At 41.5% G+C, this 20,403-nt stretch overlaps 1 protein-coding gene across 2 annotated transcripts in view; it reads right to left on the bottom strand.

The window, feature by feature from the left end:
• LOC132572666 (semaphorin-3D-like) overlaps positions 1–20,403 on the bottom strand; it is a 59,593-nt gene that overhangs the window by 23,517 nt on the left and 15,673 nt on the right. Inside the window, exon 2 of one of the 2 annotated variants that reach the window (XM_060239988.1) lies at positions 5,242–5,462. The exons of the other annotated variant lie outside the window; for it this stretch is intronic. Within the exon in view, the coding sequence (XP_060095971.1) occupies positions 5,242–5,377 (136 nt within the window). The 5' untranslated portion in view covers positions 5,378–5,462. The remainder of the gene's footprint in view (positions 1–5,241; positions 5,463–20,403) is intronic. 2 annotated transcript variants of the gene reach the window in all.

Genomic DNA, 20,403 nt, shown 5'->3' with positions numbered 1-20,403 from the left:
CCCTGCTGTTTCAACCTCCAAATTGGTTTTTCCCCCTGCTTTTCCCTTATGTAAATCAAATCCATGATTCTTTCTGTTAACATCTTTTCAATTTCCTTACGCTGGAATTTGCTCCATAAATATATGCATTCTTCAATGTGATTTGTAACTCAGTAAATTAGTTTTATACATTACACATATAAAAAATGTGCCATATAATTTGCATATAAAAGCCTTACAGTGTGTGTGTGTATAACAATACAAATGACTGCAGAAAATAAACAGCAAAAAGCAGAGAACTAAAGTCAGCCAGGGGGAAAAAATACACAACATACTATACCATCTGCCATTCAGGGTGCCAAATTCCTCTTTGTAACTCTGCCTGCTTCCTTCCAGTCCTCTCCTGCTTAAATGTTACATTCTGCAATATCCAGCATTTGTCAAAAACACACTGGAAGGCTTTCCAAAGGTCTGAATGGATTTCCAGTCACCCTCACCAAGTTAAAAGTGAAGTTTGGCTTTTCTCTCCCATTCTCAGAGTGTCCTCCTACTTCTACACTTCATGTCTTAAAGATATGAAGTATTAAAAGACAAAATGGTACACAGGTGTTCTATCTGCACTAAACTTCAAATACAGGTCTAGACCAAACCTATTAAGAATGTTGTTTGGGATCAGACAATGCTGCGTGAAGTTTAAGGGGTCAAAGGTGTAACTAGTCCTCACCTTTTTTTTTCCTCTAATAAGATTACAGCACCAGGAGTCCCCCAGACCAAGCAGTCTTTATGTTGCTCAAATAATACAGAAACTCCTATTTCATTTTCTTCTCCTCCTCCTCACCCACATATGTGGAAAGGTCAGACTGGTCTGGTTGGTAATTTAATATTGTTTGATGCAAATATTCTATTTTTTTTCCTGGATAAATTATTATCAGCATGATACTTCTGTATATTTAACCACTGTACTTGTTATAAAGTAGCAATAGTTGTTCTGAGTTCAATTTGCAATTTGCTTTGCTCAACAAAGCACAGACTAGATGTCGGTCTGGGTGAACAGTCCTGTGGTATTTAATTTCACTGCACTTTAGTCATGGTAAGAGGTTTCCCAAATTCCTCCCCCATATGTACTCCTTCCTCTCACATTTTCTGGCTTGGGGGTTTAAATTTTGTTATTAATATAATTTGAATTTTCACAACTGTACCAATTAAATCAGAAGTGGAGAGCCAAAATGTATTGGGTTGGAGATGATGTGATGTAACAGAGCCAACAGAAGATATTTCCTTTTGTCTAATAGATTTGGAAAAGTCTAGCTGATGGGTGATACTCAGCAGCAATTGAAAGGGAATTAAAAATGTTTGTGCATGTCTGTTTGTGTATATGTGAGAAAGAATGCAAGTGACATGAACTATTACAATTATCTTTGAACTAATATGCTCAAGCTTCTGGAAGCAAGCTTCTAAGTTATACAGAATCTTTTGTAAGGGAAACAATTAAAAATAGTTTCAAAGAAAAAAAATGGGACAGTGGCTCAGTGGTAGAGCATCTGCTTGATAAGCAGAAGGTCAGGTTCAGTCCTCAGCATCTCCAACTAAAAAGGGTCCAGGCAAGTAAGCCACCGCCAGTCTGAGTAGACAGTACGGACTTTGATGAGCCAAGGGTCTAATTCAGTATAAGGCAGCTTCCTATGTTCATATCTTCAAACCAAAAATAATAACACTGATCTCCTGGTTCTTTTCTTAAGAACCTGATGTTCTGCTTTTAAGTGATGTTGCTGGCCCTCTTTATCTTCATTATTGGATCACTATTCTGCTGGTTTCACTATTGTTTCAAGATTTTTGTTGATTTACTGTTTGCTGCTGCTTTAGATTTCTTATTCATGTTTATTGGCATTGTTTATTGCTATTGTATTATTTTTATATTGTTAGATAATGTGGGTACCAAATAGGGAGAGTGTATAGGGTATTTTTTTTTTCCTTCAAAAAAAGACATAGTAAATGCTGGCTGCCTTGTGGGAGCAGAGAAAGTGCATCCCTCCTGTCTGCAATGTGAATCTTTCCCCATATGTGTCCCTGCCACTCCCCACTGACAATCACCACTATGAAAGCTACCATTCTGTTGCTGTGGTGTTCTATTGTTCTTGGCCTTATTCTCTCAAGCACATCTTTCCTTTGCACTCCCTGTGTTGGGTTTTCTCATTTCCTTTTGGCGGGCCCATCTGTTTCTTTCTCTCTCCCACTTCTATTCTAGTCCCAGGGTGGAGAGTGTCTCTGTGGGCTTTTCTAGTGTAAACCCGTCACCCTCGTGCCTTGAACTTGGCGTGATGTCTGTGAGTCACACCTCCTGCCATTGTTTGCATTGCCTCTTGGTCCTCTCAGGCTGGGAACTTCCTTTTAGATAAAGAGTTTGTAGCATGCCTGGTCCTAGCGCACAATAAACTTTGAAGCAGGGAATCCAGCTTTGTTTCTGTCCTGTCACAGATTCTCAGCTGCTAGTGTTTCAAAACTAGCCAAATCAATTAATTTTATTTTGTGGGCTATTATCACGTTGGCCTTGTCTCTGTCGGGGTGGTGGGGGGGGAAGCAACACTTCAGAGATATTAAAATTGCAATATCCACCCAACAAAGTGAAAAAAACAAACTGTCAAGGTCAGATGGGTTCTCAGGAACAGAGTACTTGCTCCCAAAAGAGAAAGTGACAGATTATCACTAGTCTCCACTTACAGCTCCCAGCTAAAACTAGTCCAACGTTGCATTAATGAGTTACAGTGCAATCCTAAACACAGTTACACCCTTCCAAGCCCATTAACTTCAGTGAGCTTAAAGGGTGCAATTGGGCTTAGGATGCACTGTTACGGTTCATCCTGGACAGATTGCTTATAGATAGTCCCCAAAACAAATAAATTTCTCACCAGCCACAATTGATTAACTAGCAGAAACATTAGCCTGGGGAGTGAGACCTTGCAGCCACAATTCCAGATGCCAACCCTGTCCTCATATCCAGTCAAGCATTACAGAGCCTAAGAACAAAGGAAGAGTTCTGTAACTCCTTAACTAAAAAGTTTATTGTGGCGGTAGCTTTCATGGTCTTGAGCCCACCATCAAAGGCACACAATGAATTCTCAGCAATATTTGTACAGACAGAGAGGAGTATGGAAAAGGTGAGCTAAAAGGCCTGGTTTGTAAGAGACATTTCCATGCAAAACTGAAAGGTACACAGATAAGCACAATGATCATACGCAGTGACCTAACCACATTAGACATACTATCCAGGGCTCATTTGCTGCTGATCCTGGAGCATGATATATGCAGCAGTCTGTCAACAATGCCCTTGTGCTGGTTATGTAGGAAGATCAGGTCAGTTGCTATGCATATGAATAGGTGGATATAAATCTGATCTAAAATGGCAACATTTATCTAGTTCTGTAGTTGCTCCATTGGTTAAAGATTTATTTCCTGATTCAGTCTGTGGTACTGGTTATTACTAACAAATCTCTTCATAGCCTAGGATCCACATATTTGCAGAACCACCTCTCCTAATGTGTTCCATTATAATACCTTCATTCATCTGAGCAAAGCCTTCTGAAGGTGTGGGGTTGCCAGTCTCCAGGTGGGGCCTGGAGAGCTCCCACTTTTACAACTGATCTTCAGCTGTCAGGGATCACTTCCCCTGGAGAAAATGGCTGCTTTGAAAGGTGGACTCTATGGCATTGTACCATTCTGAGGCCCCTGCCCTCCCCAAAACCCACCCCCTCCCAGATCCACCCCCAAAGTCTCCAGCTCTTTTCCAACACAGAGCTGGCAACCCTATGAAGGTGCCACCCTGCAAAAGGTTGCTCACACCCAAGTCTTTTCTTGGTGGAATGGCCTGCCTCTGCCTGATGAGGCCAGGAAGGTCCCCAAGTTTTTATCATCAGGATACGTAAAACAGAATGTTCAGGAGGACCTTTTTTAAGGAGATTAGGGTCACAGTTAATATCTGTGAAATTTAAGTGGTTTTAAATGCTATGCACAATTCAATTGAAAAGCAATCAGAGTTTGCAATTGGTTCAAAATACTCACTGCCTGGATCACATCATGTAAGATCACACCATCTATTCTGGTTTCCTACTAATTTCTAAGCCCAGTTCACACCGTCCAGCATATATCAAGGGTTGTCTTTTCCTACATAAATACCCAGAGTTTAGAATAGGGTTGTCAGTCTTCAGGTGGCATCTGGAGATCTCCTTCTATTACTACAGATCTCCAGAGGATCAAGATCAGTTCCAATGGAGAAAGTGGCTGCATTGGAAGATAGACTCTGTGACACATACTCTAATGCAGTCCCCCCCCCCTTCCACAAACCCTGCCCCAGAGTCTCCAGATATTTTCCAACCCAGGGCTGGCACTCCTAGTTTACCATCTTCTACAGATACCCTGCCAAATGTGCTTCCACTATGTCAGGTGCACTTTTTCATCAGGGGCACCAAACCTTGCTTTTTAGATAGACCCACCTGGCTCTCTCTGTAATAGCATTTAGGCTCCAGTTGATTTCAGAGAGCATTTGCCCAAAAAACCCAAAAATCTGGTTTTTAATTTTTCGAACTTCTTGCTTTTTTATTATGCGCTTCTGCCTTTTTTACTTTAATTTCCCCTGGTTTCTTTCATTGCGTTATTCATTTATTATACTGCTATTCTCCTTGTAGTGGTTTTTGAAAGATGGTAGCAGCCTTGAGATTTTAATGAAAGGTGCAGGACAATTAATCAGAATAAACAAACACATGTATTATCTGGATGGTGTTGGCAGAATATTCTTTATTGTCAATGACAGAATATTGAAATTTGCAAAATCCCTCCAACAGAAGTACTTCTCAGAAAACATCTGGATCACAACGAACAAGTTACAACTGTATATATATTGTGGTTATCTGGCAAAGATTTGAGTTCAGCTGCAAGTCAGTTGAGATCAGAATGTACAAAATGTGGGCAGGAAGGGGATGAAGAGTCAGATTTACTGTTCAGGCTTTATTGAACGTGACATGAATGAATGCTTCTGCTTAAATACCTGATGTAGTCTGAGAGGCTTAATTTAGCAGGGGTCAAAGGATGAGGTCTTGGGATAAGTGAACATTACAAAGAGAAGGTGTGCCGGGGAAACTTCTAGGTCAAGTATGAAGCCTGCTTCTGCCTCAGTTTTTTTTTTTTTTAACAAATATTGATTATCTGTGCTACTGGTCTGGGCTTGGATCCTAGATATCTACCTGGAAGTGACACGGGAAACTGTCCTACCTTTATATGAGAGGCGGAGACGGGGAACTCCCTGCTTCAAGGTAGTACAGTTCTCAACAGCCAGCAGAACAAGCCCAACTGCTAGGGCTTTGTTGGTTGCCAAGCAGCAGCATCTGCAGAAAATCAAGCTGATCATCCCCTTTATGTTGCAAATTGTTCTTGTTTCAGTGAGAAAGTCTTCCTCATAGGAGTAGTTGTTGTCAGGAAAATTCACTTACCACCTAAAAAACAAATGGGGGGGGGGAATCCTTAACAGGCACATGCCTACTGGTACTACTGAATGGAGCTCACTTGTGTGTTGTTCCAATTCCTTTTCATTCCCAAATGGACATTGTTAAGATGCATTGTACATTTCTGATCTAGAATTATACTGGCAACAAGCACATGTGAAGCGTGGGGTATACATGGCATCACAATTAATCTACCATCTCTGATTTCTTATGTTATTTGACTGCACTGTCTTATATCCAGAAATCTGCCTTGAGTCTCAGTGAGAAAAGGAAATTATAAATAAGGTAGATAAACAAACACACATCTGACACTTACATCAAGTTCTGTGGAAGCTGGCAGGGATGGTGTCCTTATGTCTCATCCCCCCACTGTGCTTGTTGCCACCTTGCATCCCTCTCACACAACAACAATAATGTTGGGCCCTTCTGTGGTCCTCTCATTCCCTTTACCCACTTGAGCTATGGTGTAAAGCTACTTTGTGGTTCAGCTGTGGGGAAAAGCCAATGGGTTTAGATGAATAACTCTGCATAGGATAATAGTGTAAAGCAACAACAATGAACACAAGCAGAGTTCCCTGGGGAAATCATTCCATATATATCATGCCATTGCTAAACTTGTTTTCCACCACATGTCCCAACTTGCAACTTCTCAGGTGCTGAAGGGATCTCAACAGGGTGCCAGATATTTATTGGGGAGATCAGGTGGGTATATGAGGTAGACTACACAACTCTTTTCTTTGGCTAAGTAGAAAGAAAAGAAAACCCTTATTGTTGTATTAGGTGTGATGCCTACAGCCAAGTTTAAATTATGGAAGGTTATATAGTCAACCATACACAATGTGAAATAAATGCTGCTCCTTCATCTCTGTAGTGAGGCATCATATATCTATTTCCAAGCCATGTCATAGAGGATATCTTTAAAGCAGAGCTAAAGAAAGATGAGGCAGGGAGTTCATCAAGCCTGAGGAAAGTCCCAGGCTTGCAGAAATAAATGAAACATGAAAGATGGGAGAATATTTCTGCAAGCCTAAGGGAAGTCCCAGGTTTGAAGAAACACCCCCCCCCCCAAACAACAACAACAACAACAATCCCCCGGGGAGTAAAAAAGGTAAAGGTAGTCCCCCGTGCAAGCACCAGTCATTTCCGACTCTGGAATGATGTCGTATCATGATGTTTTCATGGCAGACTTTTTACGGGGTGGTTTGCCATTGCCTTCCCCAGTTATCTACACTTTACCCCCAGCAAGCTGGGTACTCATTTTACTGACCTCGGAAGGATGAAAGGCTGAGTCAACCTTGAGCCGGCTACCTGAACCCAGTAAAACCCCCCAAAATAATAGAAACACCTGTAACTTTAAGAAAAAAATGCCTACTTGATCAATAGAGGATATGAATCTCTGAACACTAGGATACATACTTCTGGGACACAGGACTGGCTCAGATTTCCCAGTGTTTAAAGATGCATATATATTTTACCCCCCACCCCCATACTGTAGAGCAGGGGTCCTCAAACTACGGCCCGCGGGCCAGATGCGGCCCGCTGAGGACGTTTATGCGGCCCGCCGGGTTATGGCAAAATCAGACCGGAAGTGACGTTCAACCTAAACTCGCGTTAGCAATGCACACTTCTGGCACTGGGCTGAGGTGGCGGAGACAGGGTGTGAGGTGATACCGAGGTGAGGTGAGTTCCCAGGCCGCGGTGTGTGGTGTGGGGAAGGGAGAGAGATGCAGAAGACGGAGAACTGATGGCCCGCGGCCTTGTACAGTAACGGCAGTCCGGCCCTCCAACAGACTGAGGGACAGTGAACTGCCCCCCTATTTAAAAAGTTTGAGGACCCCTGCTGTAGAGTTTACTGCAGAAAACATCAATCTAACAATGCTGTTTGTCACATCATAGGGTTATATCCATTTAGGCTTGCCATATGGCCACAAAGGTTGCTAGGCAACCACAACAATATTACCATACCATACCAAACCTTTAATGGCATAATAGATTCAGATAAAAATACACAGAATATAAAAATTTAAACATTGGAGATAAAATCAAAATAAAACCGAGCTTACAGATACATTCAAACATGCTCAGAATTAAATTTAAGGATGTCAGCCAGAAATTTTGCCACAGCCTCACTAACCACCCCCTCAGTATCACTCAATAAATAATAACAGGGTGGCAGAATAGACAAATCTGGAGAAAAAGAAAGCTTGCCAAATAAATCTTTACGGAGGTTATGGTAAAAAGAACAATCAAGCAATATATGCTGGATTGAGTCAGGGGTATTCGCTCCACAGGAGCAAAGTCTGTCGGCTAAAGGGACTCGCTGATATCTCCCTTGTAAAACTTTGGAGGGAAACGCGTTTAGTCTGGCCAACATAAATGCCCTGCGATGACTTGGAGTGGTTAGGTCTGATAGATAATTGGGCATTTTGCCACAAAAAGCATAAAGACCTAAGGAAGCTGGAGAGCAAATATAAGGGAGAGTTGGCCGTAATTTCGTTTCCTCCAATTCCCACAGTCTCAGTTTAATACATCTGAAGATATATGACTCTTCAGAGGTAGAAAAATCATCTACCTCTAACCCCAATTGATTGAGTTTAGACAGAAGCACTGCTGTCCAGGACGAAATATATGGGTCTCTTTTCATACAATCAAGAAGGCTGTTGGGATCTGTTCTAAAATGAATTTTGAGCCAGAATTTAAACACTGCAATCCAGGCTTTTGTCTCCACCAAAGACTGACCCACTTCAGAGCAGAGAGCAAAGTAGGACACACATTTTGGCAAACCAAGAATTTGTCTAAAGAATGAGGCTTGAATGCCCTCCACTTTCCTGGTAAAAGCTGAGATCCATATAGGGATACCATAGAGGATTTGGGCAAGCGTTTTGGCTTTGAATACTTTAATAGCTGCTGGAACTAATTGGTTGCCCTTTGCAAAGAAAAACTGTTTAATTTGAGCAGCTGAACACTTAGCCAAGTTGATGGTGTTGTTACGATGTGAAACCCAGCTTAACTTGTGGTTAAAAGTGATCCCCAAGTATTTAAAATTTTTTGTTTGCTCGATTGCTATTCCAATATTGCTATTCCAAGCCATGGTTTCTGTAATTTGGAAGCTTAACCAGCCACGTGTTACTGAAAGGCGCTGCATCCCAGTGCAAATAAAGAGAGAGGGTCTCCTATTCTTGGTAAACAAAACGGAGTCTGACCAAATACAGGCCCAGACAACACTCCATCTAAACTGGTGGAGTGGACCCAGTAGAGAGCTCGGTTTGGTTGGCGCCTGCAGTCTGTATCTCAGCACAATCTCACCCATTTCCCCCTCCAGCATCCCCGCCCAAACAGGATGCATAATGACATGGGAACTGCAGGTAAGTAGTACTCTCACTCTGATCTTCTGGAACTTGCCAAAAGTCTTTTCCTCCAGTCTATCACCTCTACCTTGCTAAATCCAATCAAATGCATAATTTGATTGATCCTACTATTAAAATCCTTGATCCCTTTTCCAAGTGTCAGACAAAACCCAGTAACAAATTATGCAGCCCCTCCAAGCTTATCATCCTAGCGAAATGTGCGAAGTTTCCCAACATAGAGATCCAAGATAGCCATCTATGAAACATCAAAGCCCCTTTGGTAACTACCAACCCCCATCCGTCGTACCCCTATAAAGTGTGGGTCAGAACCCCACCTCGGTGTGCATTCTGTAGGACGCCATTTGCAGTCTGTACCACCCGTTACTCCTGTAATTGGGTCTATAGAGCGTGTTATGCTGGTCGTTCATGTTCCTCTCCGTGTATTTTTCCTTTGGACAGACGTCTCCTCTTCTGGATCAGGTGAATAACCTGCTTCAACGACCCTTGAATTCCGCTATCGATAACCTCTATTTTTCTTAGACTCTTGAATGCTTGTACAACATCTATGTGTGTATAAATCCTCTTGATACATACTCTAAGTAAACACTATAAAAGATACAATTGCTTGGTCTATTCTTGGCTGAAAACCTGAACTCCATATTATGGAAAGCAAAGATCTTCGCTCCTAATTCGCTCTACCAAGTCTCTTAGGTAATTTCCCCATCAAAATAAGATACTTAAAGCACTGCCTGTAACAAATGGAAAGGTCCTAGAGGAAAGAAGAAATAGTTGGGTAGGGCAAGAGATGAAAAAATCGGTCTACCCACAAGTTCTTGTGGGTCCCTCACTTGAAATTATTTTAGAAATTGATCCAGCAACTGGGCTGCCAATGAAATTCCTGGTAATTTGGGGGTGAAGCCTAGGGAAGAAATGGTTTGGAGAGAGGAAGAACTTCAGTGGGGTATAATACTATAGAGTCTACCTCCAAAGAAGCCATTTTCTCCATGGGAAAAAAATGGAGCTTCCCACCTGGAGGGTGGCCACACTGTCTAACAGAGACTACAAGATAGATTCAGGTGGCTAGACATGTTCGTCTGAAGCAGCAGAACAAAGTGGGAGTCCAGCAGCACCTTCAAGTCCAGGAAAGCTTTATTCTGGCTACAATCTTTCAGGTTATAGTGGCATACACTTCTTCAGGTACACTGAAACAGAAGTCACCAACTATTACAATTAGAGTCAAGATGAATAATTGGCCCTTCCTGGCAACACCTTCCTCACCCTCTACCTATATGTAATGGTTGGTGATTTCTGTTTCAATGTATCTGAAGAAGTGTGCATGCTCACAAAAGCTTATAGCCAGAATAAAACTTTGTTGATCTTAAAGATGCCACTGGACTCAACTTTGTTCAGGAGTAAGCTACTGGGACATGCTTTGGAGTAATCATGGTTAGGGAATGGCTGGAACTCTGATTAAATCTTGCTCAGATCAATGGGATTGTATTACTTTAAATCAGTGAGATGAAGCTGAAAGTACATTAGTTCATGCGGTTTATGAAGAAAAATGTCTGGCTGCTATCCACATTCCGCTGAAGCAAAAAGAAAAATTCAAGTGGATTGATTCAAATGGTTTGCTCAAAGCCAATTTACTTTCTGCTAAGTAATTTTTCTTTTTTGTTTCATGGCAGGGTCCCTTGTGGGAGGCAATTGTAACCCCAGCCATAAACCATTACCTAAATGCACTCCCAGTTGTGAAGAGCAGAAACCGCTTGTCACAGAGTTTACACATAAAAGGGAGGGAAAGCAAGTATCTAATGGATAGGAAAATCTGTAAATGATAAATCTAAGCTTAATTTAAACATTCCAGTGCAGCTTTAAACAATCAATGCTTCAAAGCTATGAGCATTTGATTTCTAGTTAGCAAGCATAAAAAAGGGGGATTTACTAGTTCAGGAGATATTTTGAAGTTTCAGCCAAGGCTAACTGTAGCTGGGTTTTGTGTGTGACTGTCATGGTTATACTAGTTTGAGAGGAATAAAGAATAACATTTTGGGGTAATGGTTGGGATGGATCAGAGATAATTTTTAGTGACTTATCAAAACAAAAATTACCCCCAAACCCCAGACAAGCTAGTTATCCCCAGACCCGACATTCTTTCCACTATTGCATCCTCTTTTCCTTTCTTAAAAAATAACCTAGCTGCTGCAGCTTATGGTTAAGATTTCAAAAATAAAAGACTCTGGAGCCATTGTGCTTATATTATGATGTGCTAGGGACTTGGGTATTTAAATATATTATGATCTAGGAAGCTACCATTATTATTATCATCTGGCATTGTGTGTAGTACAGCCAGGAGATCTTAAGGTTGTCTGGCAGCCAGAAGTTCTAACTCTTTTAGTTTTATGCACCACTAGATGGTGGGTTGCAAAGAGCCCCGTGGTGCAGAGTGGTAAAGCTCTGCTCACGACCTGAGTTCAATCCCAGTGGAAGCTGGTTCAAGTAGCCAGCTCCAGGTTTACTCAGCCTTCTGAGGTTGGTAAAATGTGAGTACCCAGCTTGCTGAGGGGAAAGTGTAGATGACTAGGGAAGGCAATGGCAAACCACCCCGTAAAAAGTCTGCCATGAAAACGTTGTGAAAGCAACGTCACCCCAGAGTCAGAAATGACTGGTGCTTCCATAGGGGACTACCTTTACCTTTACCTTTTTAAATGGTGGGCTAGATTTGTTTTTAAGGCAAGAGACATTTCAGATTTTCCCTATCCATTGCCTGCCTCTGCATCATTTTATTTATTTATGTAATTGCATTTATATCCCACCCTCCCCTAATGGGCTCAGGGCGGTTAACAACAGTTAAAATAACAGAGTGTTAAAAATCAAAGTACATGGCCCTGGTATTCCTTGGAGGTTGCCCTTCCAAATACTAGCCAAGGCTGACCCTGCTTAGCTTCCGAGATCTGATGAAACTGGACTAGTCTGGGCTTTACATATTCTAGACTGAACAAAGAATAATCATTTCAAATTAGGGCAAATCTTTATATAACAAAGCAGGCAAACTTATTCTGGCCTTCTTTTCAACTTAGGTAACTGCCTCTGACTCGTAGTTAGTTACTGATGACACCATTCATTAAAGACCAGTTTATATTCCATAGGGATATAATATTGAGGGTCGCCAAAGTCAGAAATTTACCCCATTTATTTTACACATGAGACTAGAAAAACCTTAATCAATAGCTTTCCATTTAGGTGGGTAACGAAATCTTGGAGGCATCTGGGAATTAATATTCCTTTACATTTATCCAATTTATATCTTTATAATTATAAACTCCTGAATAGTTCTGTAAAATCTACCTTGGAGGGATGAGAAAAAATAAATATGACATTGTTAGAAAACTTGATTTAATTACAACTTTTATTCTCCCCAAATATCTTTTTTTAAATTCCAAAAGCTTCCTATCCCCATATCCCCCAAGGATTTATATGGTTGGCAAGCCTTATTCTCTAAATATTTTTTCTATAGAGTTTTATACCAAAATGCTAGAGCATCCCTGTGTGATGTGCCCCAATAAATTGGGGGAAATCCTGCCCCTCAAAGGGTGTCTGTTGTGGGGAGAGGAAGGAAAAGGAGATTCTAAACTGCTCTGAGACTCCTTTGGGTAGTGAGGGGCAGGGTATAAATCCAAATTATTCTTATTCTTATTCTTCCTATTACAGCATTTCTAATGCCCATCAGACCCAGCTAGCCTGCAAGATAATTTGTGAAGAGTACTAACTCTGTTCTGAAACAAAGAGAAAATGTTCACTCTTCTGTATGCCCAGTTCTCATTCACTTGAAATACCAATCCAGCTGGTATTTTTTTTTAAGTCTCAGAACTTTCTTCTTCAGCTAATGTCCATTAGAGTCTAGCCAACTAATCTATTAATCATTTTATTCTCTGGCAGAGCACTATCAAAATGTGCTTTCAGCACAAACTTCAGGACAGATCATTCAAAGCCATGTTTTTGAACTGGATCATTTTGGCCTAGTTGTTATTGATTATGGTAAAATGAAGGATTTTAGGCTTCTGAACAGACTACTCGCGCCATTTCTTCAGACTCTTCTCATTGGCCCCAATGAATAACAGCATAGTGCTTTATAATTTTTAGTTCCTTATTGTTTCCTATATGATTCACAAATTTGTGTGATTCCATTATAGTTTGGGGCAACTCAAAGAACTAAAACATAGAATTCAGGACTGGACTCAGTGATTCCAAGATGCAACTCAGGAAGCAGACAGTGGTAATAACAATGAGCAGTGTGTATATACAAAATGTAAACTTAATAAGCTGCGTAAATAAGGAAAAGCCCTTTCATGAAGAAAAAGCATTCTAGATGGATCATGTATAGGCTTATCTAACAATTAGATTGTCAGTGTAGAGTTCACTAATATCTCATCTGTATTTTCATTACAAAACACATTGGCTTGACTCACATGTAATGCCATAGTTTGGCATTACATGAAGCAACTTGGACTCTCACATTATCACCTATGGCTCTTTCCCTTTCATAGCAGACCATAGTTTTCCACAACATCTCAGCCAGCAACCTATGTTTTGCATTTGTCCTCTAAACCAGAATTGGAAACCACCATCAAAAAGTGGTTTCCAATTCTTGTTTGGAAGGCAAGCACAAACCAGAGTCTGCTGATTCAGATGTAACAACAAATTGTGGGAGAAAGAAGGGAGAAAAGAAAAGGGAGAAAAGGAACAGCAATGTGTAAGAGATTAGGAATGGGAAGACTGACTCCACAAACCTAGGGCTTGTTCAGACTATGATTTGATATTGTATCTGAATTGGCCCATTAATTATATTGGATGGCTGTCTTGCAACCAAGTCAGAGCCTGAGGTATGCTTCTGAATGGAATTAACATCATAGACCTAGTATTAATGTTATTAGATCTACTTGTAGAAGTCTTAGAGGGCACTACACGTTCCAGGAATTTTAGGCTAAGGTTATATTCATCTCTTGTTCCTTATAATACTTTCAAAGGCATCATCTGGCTCTTAGGAAAGGACAGCCAACAATCAGTTGGTCACTGTTATGTTAAAAGGCCCCAGAGACTGATAAATACCAGAGAATCATTCACACCAGTCTTTTCAAACAGTAATGTACTTTAGCACTTTCAGCAGCAGCCAAAATTTATTTCTGTATTATCTGCAGTCTTTTCAATGTAGAATATGCCACTGCAGCTTAGCTTTGCCGCATTTAAGAAAGTAGTAGCTATCCTTTGTTCCCTTGCACTGAGAAAACAAGTACAGATGGAGGCTGACAAGGAAATCTACCCATTTCTTCCAAGAGATCAGCAGTTGTCTCTGTTCTAGAATTGTCTCAATTCATTTTTTGCATTCATTCGTATGATTTCTACCCTGCCACACAGTTTCAGTAATCCCTTATTGTTTTCCTCAGGAGGCCTGAAATTACTGCTGAGTCTTCCATTAGTAATTTAATACTAAACTACTGGTCAAGGGCTAACCCTACAGCAGCTGAGTGACTTTACCCAGCAGTAGTCACAGTTGTAAATTATTCGTTTGTACAGCTAAGTTAAGAGAATTTGGTAAAAAACAAAGGATATACAAAATGCCAGAAACCCATGCTGGCTTGAGTGACAATTGTGTCACACTTGTTCACGATCAAGGCATGAGCTGAGGCTTCAGGAAGATTTTCTGCTGGTCAGTCATCTCCTAACAGTTGTCTTCGGGCTTTAACTGAACTACAAGTCTGTCTCAGCACACTTTCTTGAGAATGGTATGGGTGAAATTTTCTGGGATTTCATGAAGTCTACATCAAAATGGGTTAATATTCTAATATCATCACTATTTTCTCTCCTTATGCATGTGTTTATCCACATGGTCGTGTCTGTATATGTACAGTGGACATGTGCTGGATTTGTCTTGGTAAACAGATCAGAATCCCAAACATAAGGCACAGTGTAATACTGTGGGATATATTGTGTGGGAGCCATATTGCTATAGCCTGAAATGAAAATCATGCATCACATTGTATGAGTTTTTATTGCCCTGGAATAAGATGCAACCATGAAAGGTAGGGACATCTGACAAACCTGTATTGTACTGAGATTTCAGTGTATATAGTAAAAGGAAAAGGACATAAGAGCAGCTGCACCAGGCTTATAGGCTGAGTCAAGAAGCAACAGCTGTCACTTTTCTCTAAATAAGACAGAAGAAGAGAAAGGAAGCAAATTCCTCTCCTTCTCTAGGCCCCTTTCCTCTACTCATCTTTCCCCCCTGAATCCAATTTTGTAGAAGCCCTTTACTTGTCTGTCGGGCTACGTGTCGCACTGTTTAGTCATTACAAGTTTGACACTCCAACCCCATCTAAAGGAAGAATATGCTACCTGCAATCTTCCCGATGCACGTGGTTAGCATTTTTTGTTTACAGGGCATCTTCCAACTTCATGACATGCAAACACCTACCCTTAAAAAATGTGTTTGTTTCCAATTGTGTGTATTGAGAAATTGCAGCAACATATATTGAGAGGATATGCATATTGATGAAGGTGTCCACCTGTCTGTCTCTCTCTCTCACACAGCAGACTGCTTTTAACCCACTTGCATCGGAGGTAGCAGGACAATCCACTCCCTGAGCTTGGCTTTTTTTTAGCATGCCAAAAAATCCTTAGCAACCATCTTAAGTTTTGAATCAGTGCACTTCATTGCTTCATACCAGATAAGAACATACACCTGACCTATCTGTCCTCTAGTGCCATCCCCTAGACTGGCTGGCTCCAAATGCTGCATGTTCCCAATGATATCTCTGCATCAAACTCTCCCCCTCACCCTTTGGGGCTGGTTTTATGGCCAGAGGTGCCACAGCATGGATATATTTTTCTACGGGGAAGTGGGCTTCATGCTCCCATTACAATTTAGGTTACAGACAAAACCATTTTTTAAAAATCCAAGTGAAACTTCTGTAAAAAAAACAAAGACTTGTCTATGCCTGTCTTGATTTCTATTAGAGTTCTTTCAGATAATTACAATAGGGTTAAATTATAATAAAATGGTCTGCTGACTTATAAGGTTGTATCCACCTGTAACTTTCTGCCAATAAAAGGATGATTTCAGTGGGTTGTATCCAACCAACTTTTCTGTTAATGAAAAAGAAGAGGGCTTTTCCTCTGATCATGCAAATAGCTATCATGGGAATTGGGCATGAACAAAAGTATGGAGGAACTGAGCAAGACTGAGTGAAAATGTTGGTTGGATCCAATCCATTGCTTTTTCGCTTCCACTGCAGACTTCCAAGTTGCCTCACATGTTGTTCCCGAGGGTTCCCTGTCCCTCAGAGCAGGTGAGTTCAGTGGGCTGCAACTGTAGGGGGAAGGCAAGAAAGTCCTGTTTTGCTGATGGAAGTACATTCTGTTAGTAAAAAATTACTAGTGGATTCAACCTGCCATGAGGCAGCTGCTGCAAAACTGCTATAAAACAAATCATTGAAATGTAATAGATTCCAACATAGCCTAAGTAGATATTAAAATAGCAAGACAAAATAGGCCACAACTTTCTAACCCCAAACTGAAATAGATGGACATTTAACAGTAAGGTGGATCAGAACTTAAATCCTTAATTGTCTTTGGGGTTAGAAAGTTGTGCACTTCCCTGTGCAGTGTAAAATACACAATTTCTATCAAAAACTCCTGTGTAAGACAACCTCCAGTTGGCCTACTTAGCAAGAAAGATGTGAGGCATGTAAACTGAGAATTCTCTCACATTCTCTGTGACCTTCTGAGAATGTTGGCACTTTGGGGACAGCCAGTCTTGAGGCCCCAGCAAATAGCTGACATTTCCACGTTCTGGCTGTCAAGCATCGATATTTCTCAATAATCAAGCTTTTGTTCTTTAATCAAAAGTTGCTTTATTGTTAAAACTCCATAGCTTGCCCAAGGACGGACTCCTTGGAAGTAATGACATACATAGCATCGCATAGTAACTTATAGGCATGCTTCAAAGGGAAAGGTTACAGATAACTTCAAAAAGATAACATAAAGATGCAAATTGAGTTGAGGGTTCAAAGGCTACTCGCTAGTATCTCTTTATGACTAAGGAATATCAGCTAATAAAAACATCTCCCTTTCTCACACATTCTATGGGAAGCGATAAGACCTGGCTGTGTGAATATGGGGGAGAGGCACTCTACACTGTTAGTACAAGGTTACTCTAAACATCCTGGGTCCAGATGGATTTATTATGCACCCTTTGGTTAGAAGGAGACAGCAGGGGGGAGGGTGGGGAGAGCATGAAGAGTGTCCTGCTTTGTATCTGGCCTGTCTGCTGAACACCCTTAGAAAGAGCATATAGAAATGGCATGCATATAGAAATGACACTGGCACAGCCTTGATTTTATTCCACACCTGCAAAGCTTGGGAACCTACAGAGAAAGTGTCTGGTATAGGGTTGCCAGTCTCCAGGTGGGGCCTGGAGATCTCTGATCAGCTGGCAGAGATCAGCTCCCCAGGAGAAAACGGCTGCTTTGAAGGTTGGACTCTATGGCATTGCACCCTGCTGAGACCCCTCCCGTTCTAAACCCCAACCTCTCCTGAGTCTCCAGGTATTTTCCAACACAGACTTGGCAACCATAGTCTGGTTATGAAGATCAAAATAGATGAATCTCTTGGCTATCCTTTCTCCCTAGTAAACCATTGTGTTTCTAGCCAAATATGTTATTCTACTTGTCAGGGCTTTTTTGGTAGAAAAAGCCCAGCAGGAACTCATTTGCATATTAGGCCACACACCTTGATGTCACCAATGTTTCACATAGGGCTTTTCTATAGAAAAGGCCCAACAGGAATTCATTTGCATATTAGGCCACACCCTGTGACACCAAACCAGTCGGAACTGTGTTCCTGTGCGTTCCTGCTCAAAAAAAGCCCTGCTACTTGTAATAATTGCACAAGCACACCTTGCCAGAAGGATTGAAAGTTTTACTGGAACAACAGCAGGGCCTTTCCTGACCTCCGCTTGAACAGAATCTATCAGCCAACAAGAACAGGAAGTAAAAACAAACCATGGCACTTCAGCCTTCAGAGATCAGGGGAAAATAACTAAACAGTTCAAGAAGGGAACATCATCAAATTCACAACTTGCCACAATATAACACTACCAATACTAAAGTCTAGAAAATTTACGAAGTGAATATTGATTATGGATGCTAGTCCCTAGGAAGGGGTGGGAGATCCCCTGGTTTTGGGGGGGGGGCTTCCCCCAATGCCAGCCAATTGGCCAGTGGGGGAAATCCCCTCCCAACAGTCCTTCATGGCCCCATAGGCACTTTGCACACTTACCCCCCAAGTCCTGAATTTTTGGCTTTCAGGGCAAGGTGTGCAGCATCTGAGTGAGACATCGCCTGCCCTTGCCCTCCAGGTTGTGATTTCATGGCTTGGAAGGCAGGAGCATGTGGCACCTGCTTCCACCCCCTCCCCCACTATTTCAAGGGAAGGTTTCTTTATATGGTTGGGGGGAAGTGTGTGTGTGCCTAATGATATCACTCTTTGACAGCATCACATTGAGGACAGCCCTGTTCCCTCCCAGAATGCTCACCAAATTCCCCTGTTGGGGAGAAATTGGGACCTGGCAACCCAAATTTTGACTGAGCCCATAATGCTGTGTGCAGAGAGGGGAGGTATTTGTGAATTTCCTGCATAGTGCAGGGGGTTGGACTAGATGACCCTGGAGGTCCCTTCCAACTCTGTGATTCTACAATTCCATGCTGCTTGTCATTATATGCCTTATGTGACCATTTAGGACTTTCTTCATGATCACTACAACATATTCAAGAGGAATAGCTGCATTAACATGCTGTTGCAAAAAATAGCATATCTTGTGGCACCTCTAACTTAACAAATTGTGAGTTCTTTACCATGGGGAGGGGGCACTTTTCCAAAGCAAGAAGTGGTCATGTCATTGGGTAGGTATACATACTCGGTGTACAGAGAAAACAAATTGGCCAAAAGACATGCTATATTACTATGCAGAGCACAAATGAGTACAAATCAAAGTAAATTAGCGCATGACCCAATCAAATTAATACAGTATGACCCCATTAGTATGTATGAGACTAATTTCTTACTAGCAGCCACTGGCAATGCATAGGCATAACAAGATTTAACAGAATAAATGAATACCCCGAAATTATTTTTTGTGGTGAGCTAACCACTTCCAGTCTCTACTGAATCCACTGTATCAAATGTGCTAATATATTCCAGCCACAGCAGCTTCACTCTGGAGTCTGCTACAGAATGTCCTGGAGGACTAAAGCCCTCCCCACCCACACCACAAGTTTCTGAATGTTCTAGTAGCTGATTTGTATCCGTTTATTCTTTTGCACAGAAACTGACATGTTTGGCCTTTGTAAACGGAAGAAGATAAATGGGCTTGTTCTGGGGTTTGTGTCTCCATCAGGTGGCCCATTGTTGGGGGTGAATACAGGGGTGGTCTTAGTAATTCTGGGGCTCTGGGCAAAAGTCAAGAATGGCCTCCACCCTTACACTCCCTCCCCCAACATTCTCAGTGCTTCTATTTTCATTCTATTTTAATGCACACCATACATTTCCATACACTCCCTGGGACACCGCTTTCATTTTTATTTAATTTCACTCAGTTTCTTTATGCTCAGCATACAAATCTGCTCTCTGCCCGGGAAATTTACTCTCTGAAGTCCCTCTCCTGCATTTCTGTCTCTTTTTGTCCACTACCTCTGTCCCAAAGCAATAGAAATCCAGCCTGAAGAAGGTTTGCAACCTTGCAGGGCCGGATCTGGGGGGGGGGGGGGCAGAGGGGGGTGCTTGCCCCAGGCGCCAACAGAGGGGAGGCGCCAAATTGGGTATGGTATCTATGAGACCATAAGATAGAATGGACCATAAGGGGGCGCCATTTTTTAATTTTGCCCCCCCCCCCTCAAAAATACATAGATCCGGTCCTGCATCCTTGGGTTTTATCTAATAACAGAAAAATTCCATGATGGTGGATTGGGATCCACAAGGGTCCATTTGAGCTTTTCCAGAGAGACCACTGGGTTATTAGCAGAAGGGGATTTGGCACAGGGCAGTGCAAGAGGGTTTCACTTTCATATCAAAGTTCAAGGATGAGCTTCAAGAAGACAATTCCTTCTGTAGGTCCCCTTGATAAACACATTGCTTGGAAACTTGCCTTGAAAGGCAGGGGAGCCTGTGTACCATTTGTTTCAAAACAGACCCAGTTCAGAATGGCATTGAGAAGCTTAATTCATTTAATGTGTTCAGAGTGCTGTGATAATCCCAATGGGAGAGCATAAAAGAAAAACGTGTGTAACTAAAGATCAAGTAACATATCAGAAGCAATACAATCTTTGAAAGACATACATTCCTCAGTTCCCTTTACATAGGGATTCCTTTGTATAGGATGACAAAGACACCCATCACCTGTCTAACATATGGCTTGACATTTAAAACAACAATTCCAAGTCCTGGCAATTTTTTCAACTGAGAAAATTTCTTGCCATTCACTTTGCAAGATTTAGGACAATACAAAGTAGAACCAATCAAGATCTCATCTGTAC

Source organism: Heteronotia binoei, chromosome 5, assembly GCF_032191835.1.
Source record: "Heteronotia binoei isolate CCM8104 ecotype False Entrance Well chromosome 5, APGP_CSIRO_Hbin_v1, whole genome shotgun sequence".
NCBI lineage: Eukaryota > Metazoa > Chordata > Lepidosauria > Squamata > Gekkonidae > Heteronotia > Heteronotia binoei.
The sequence above is the reverse complement of the archived record's forward strand: the minus strand, read 5'-3'. Positions and strand labels throughout refer to the sequence as shown.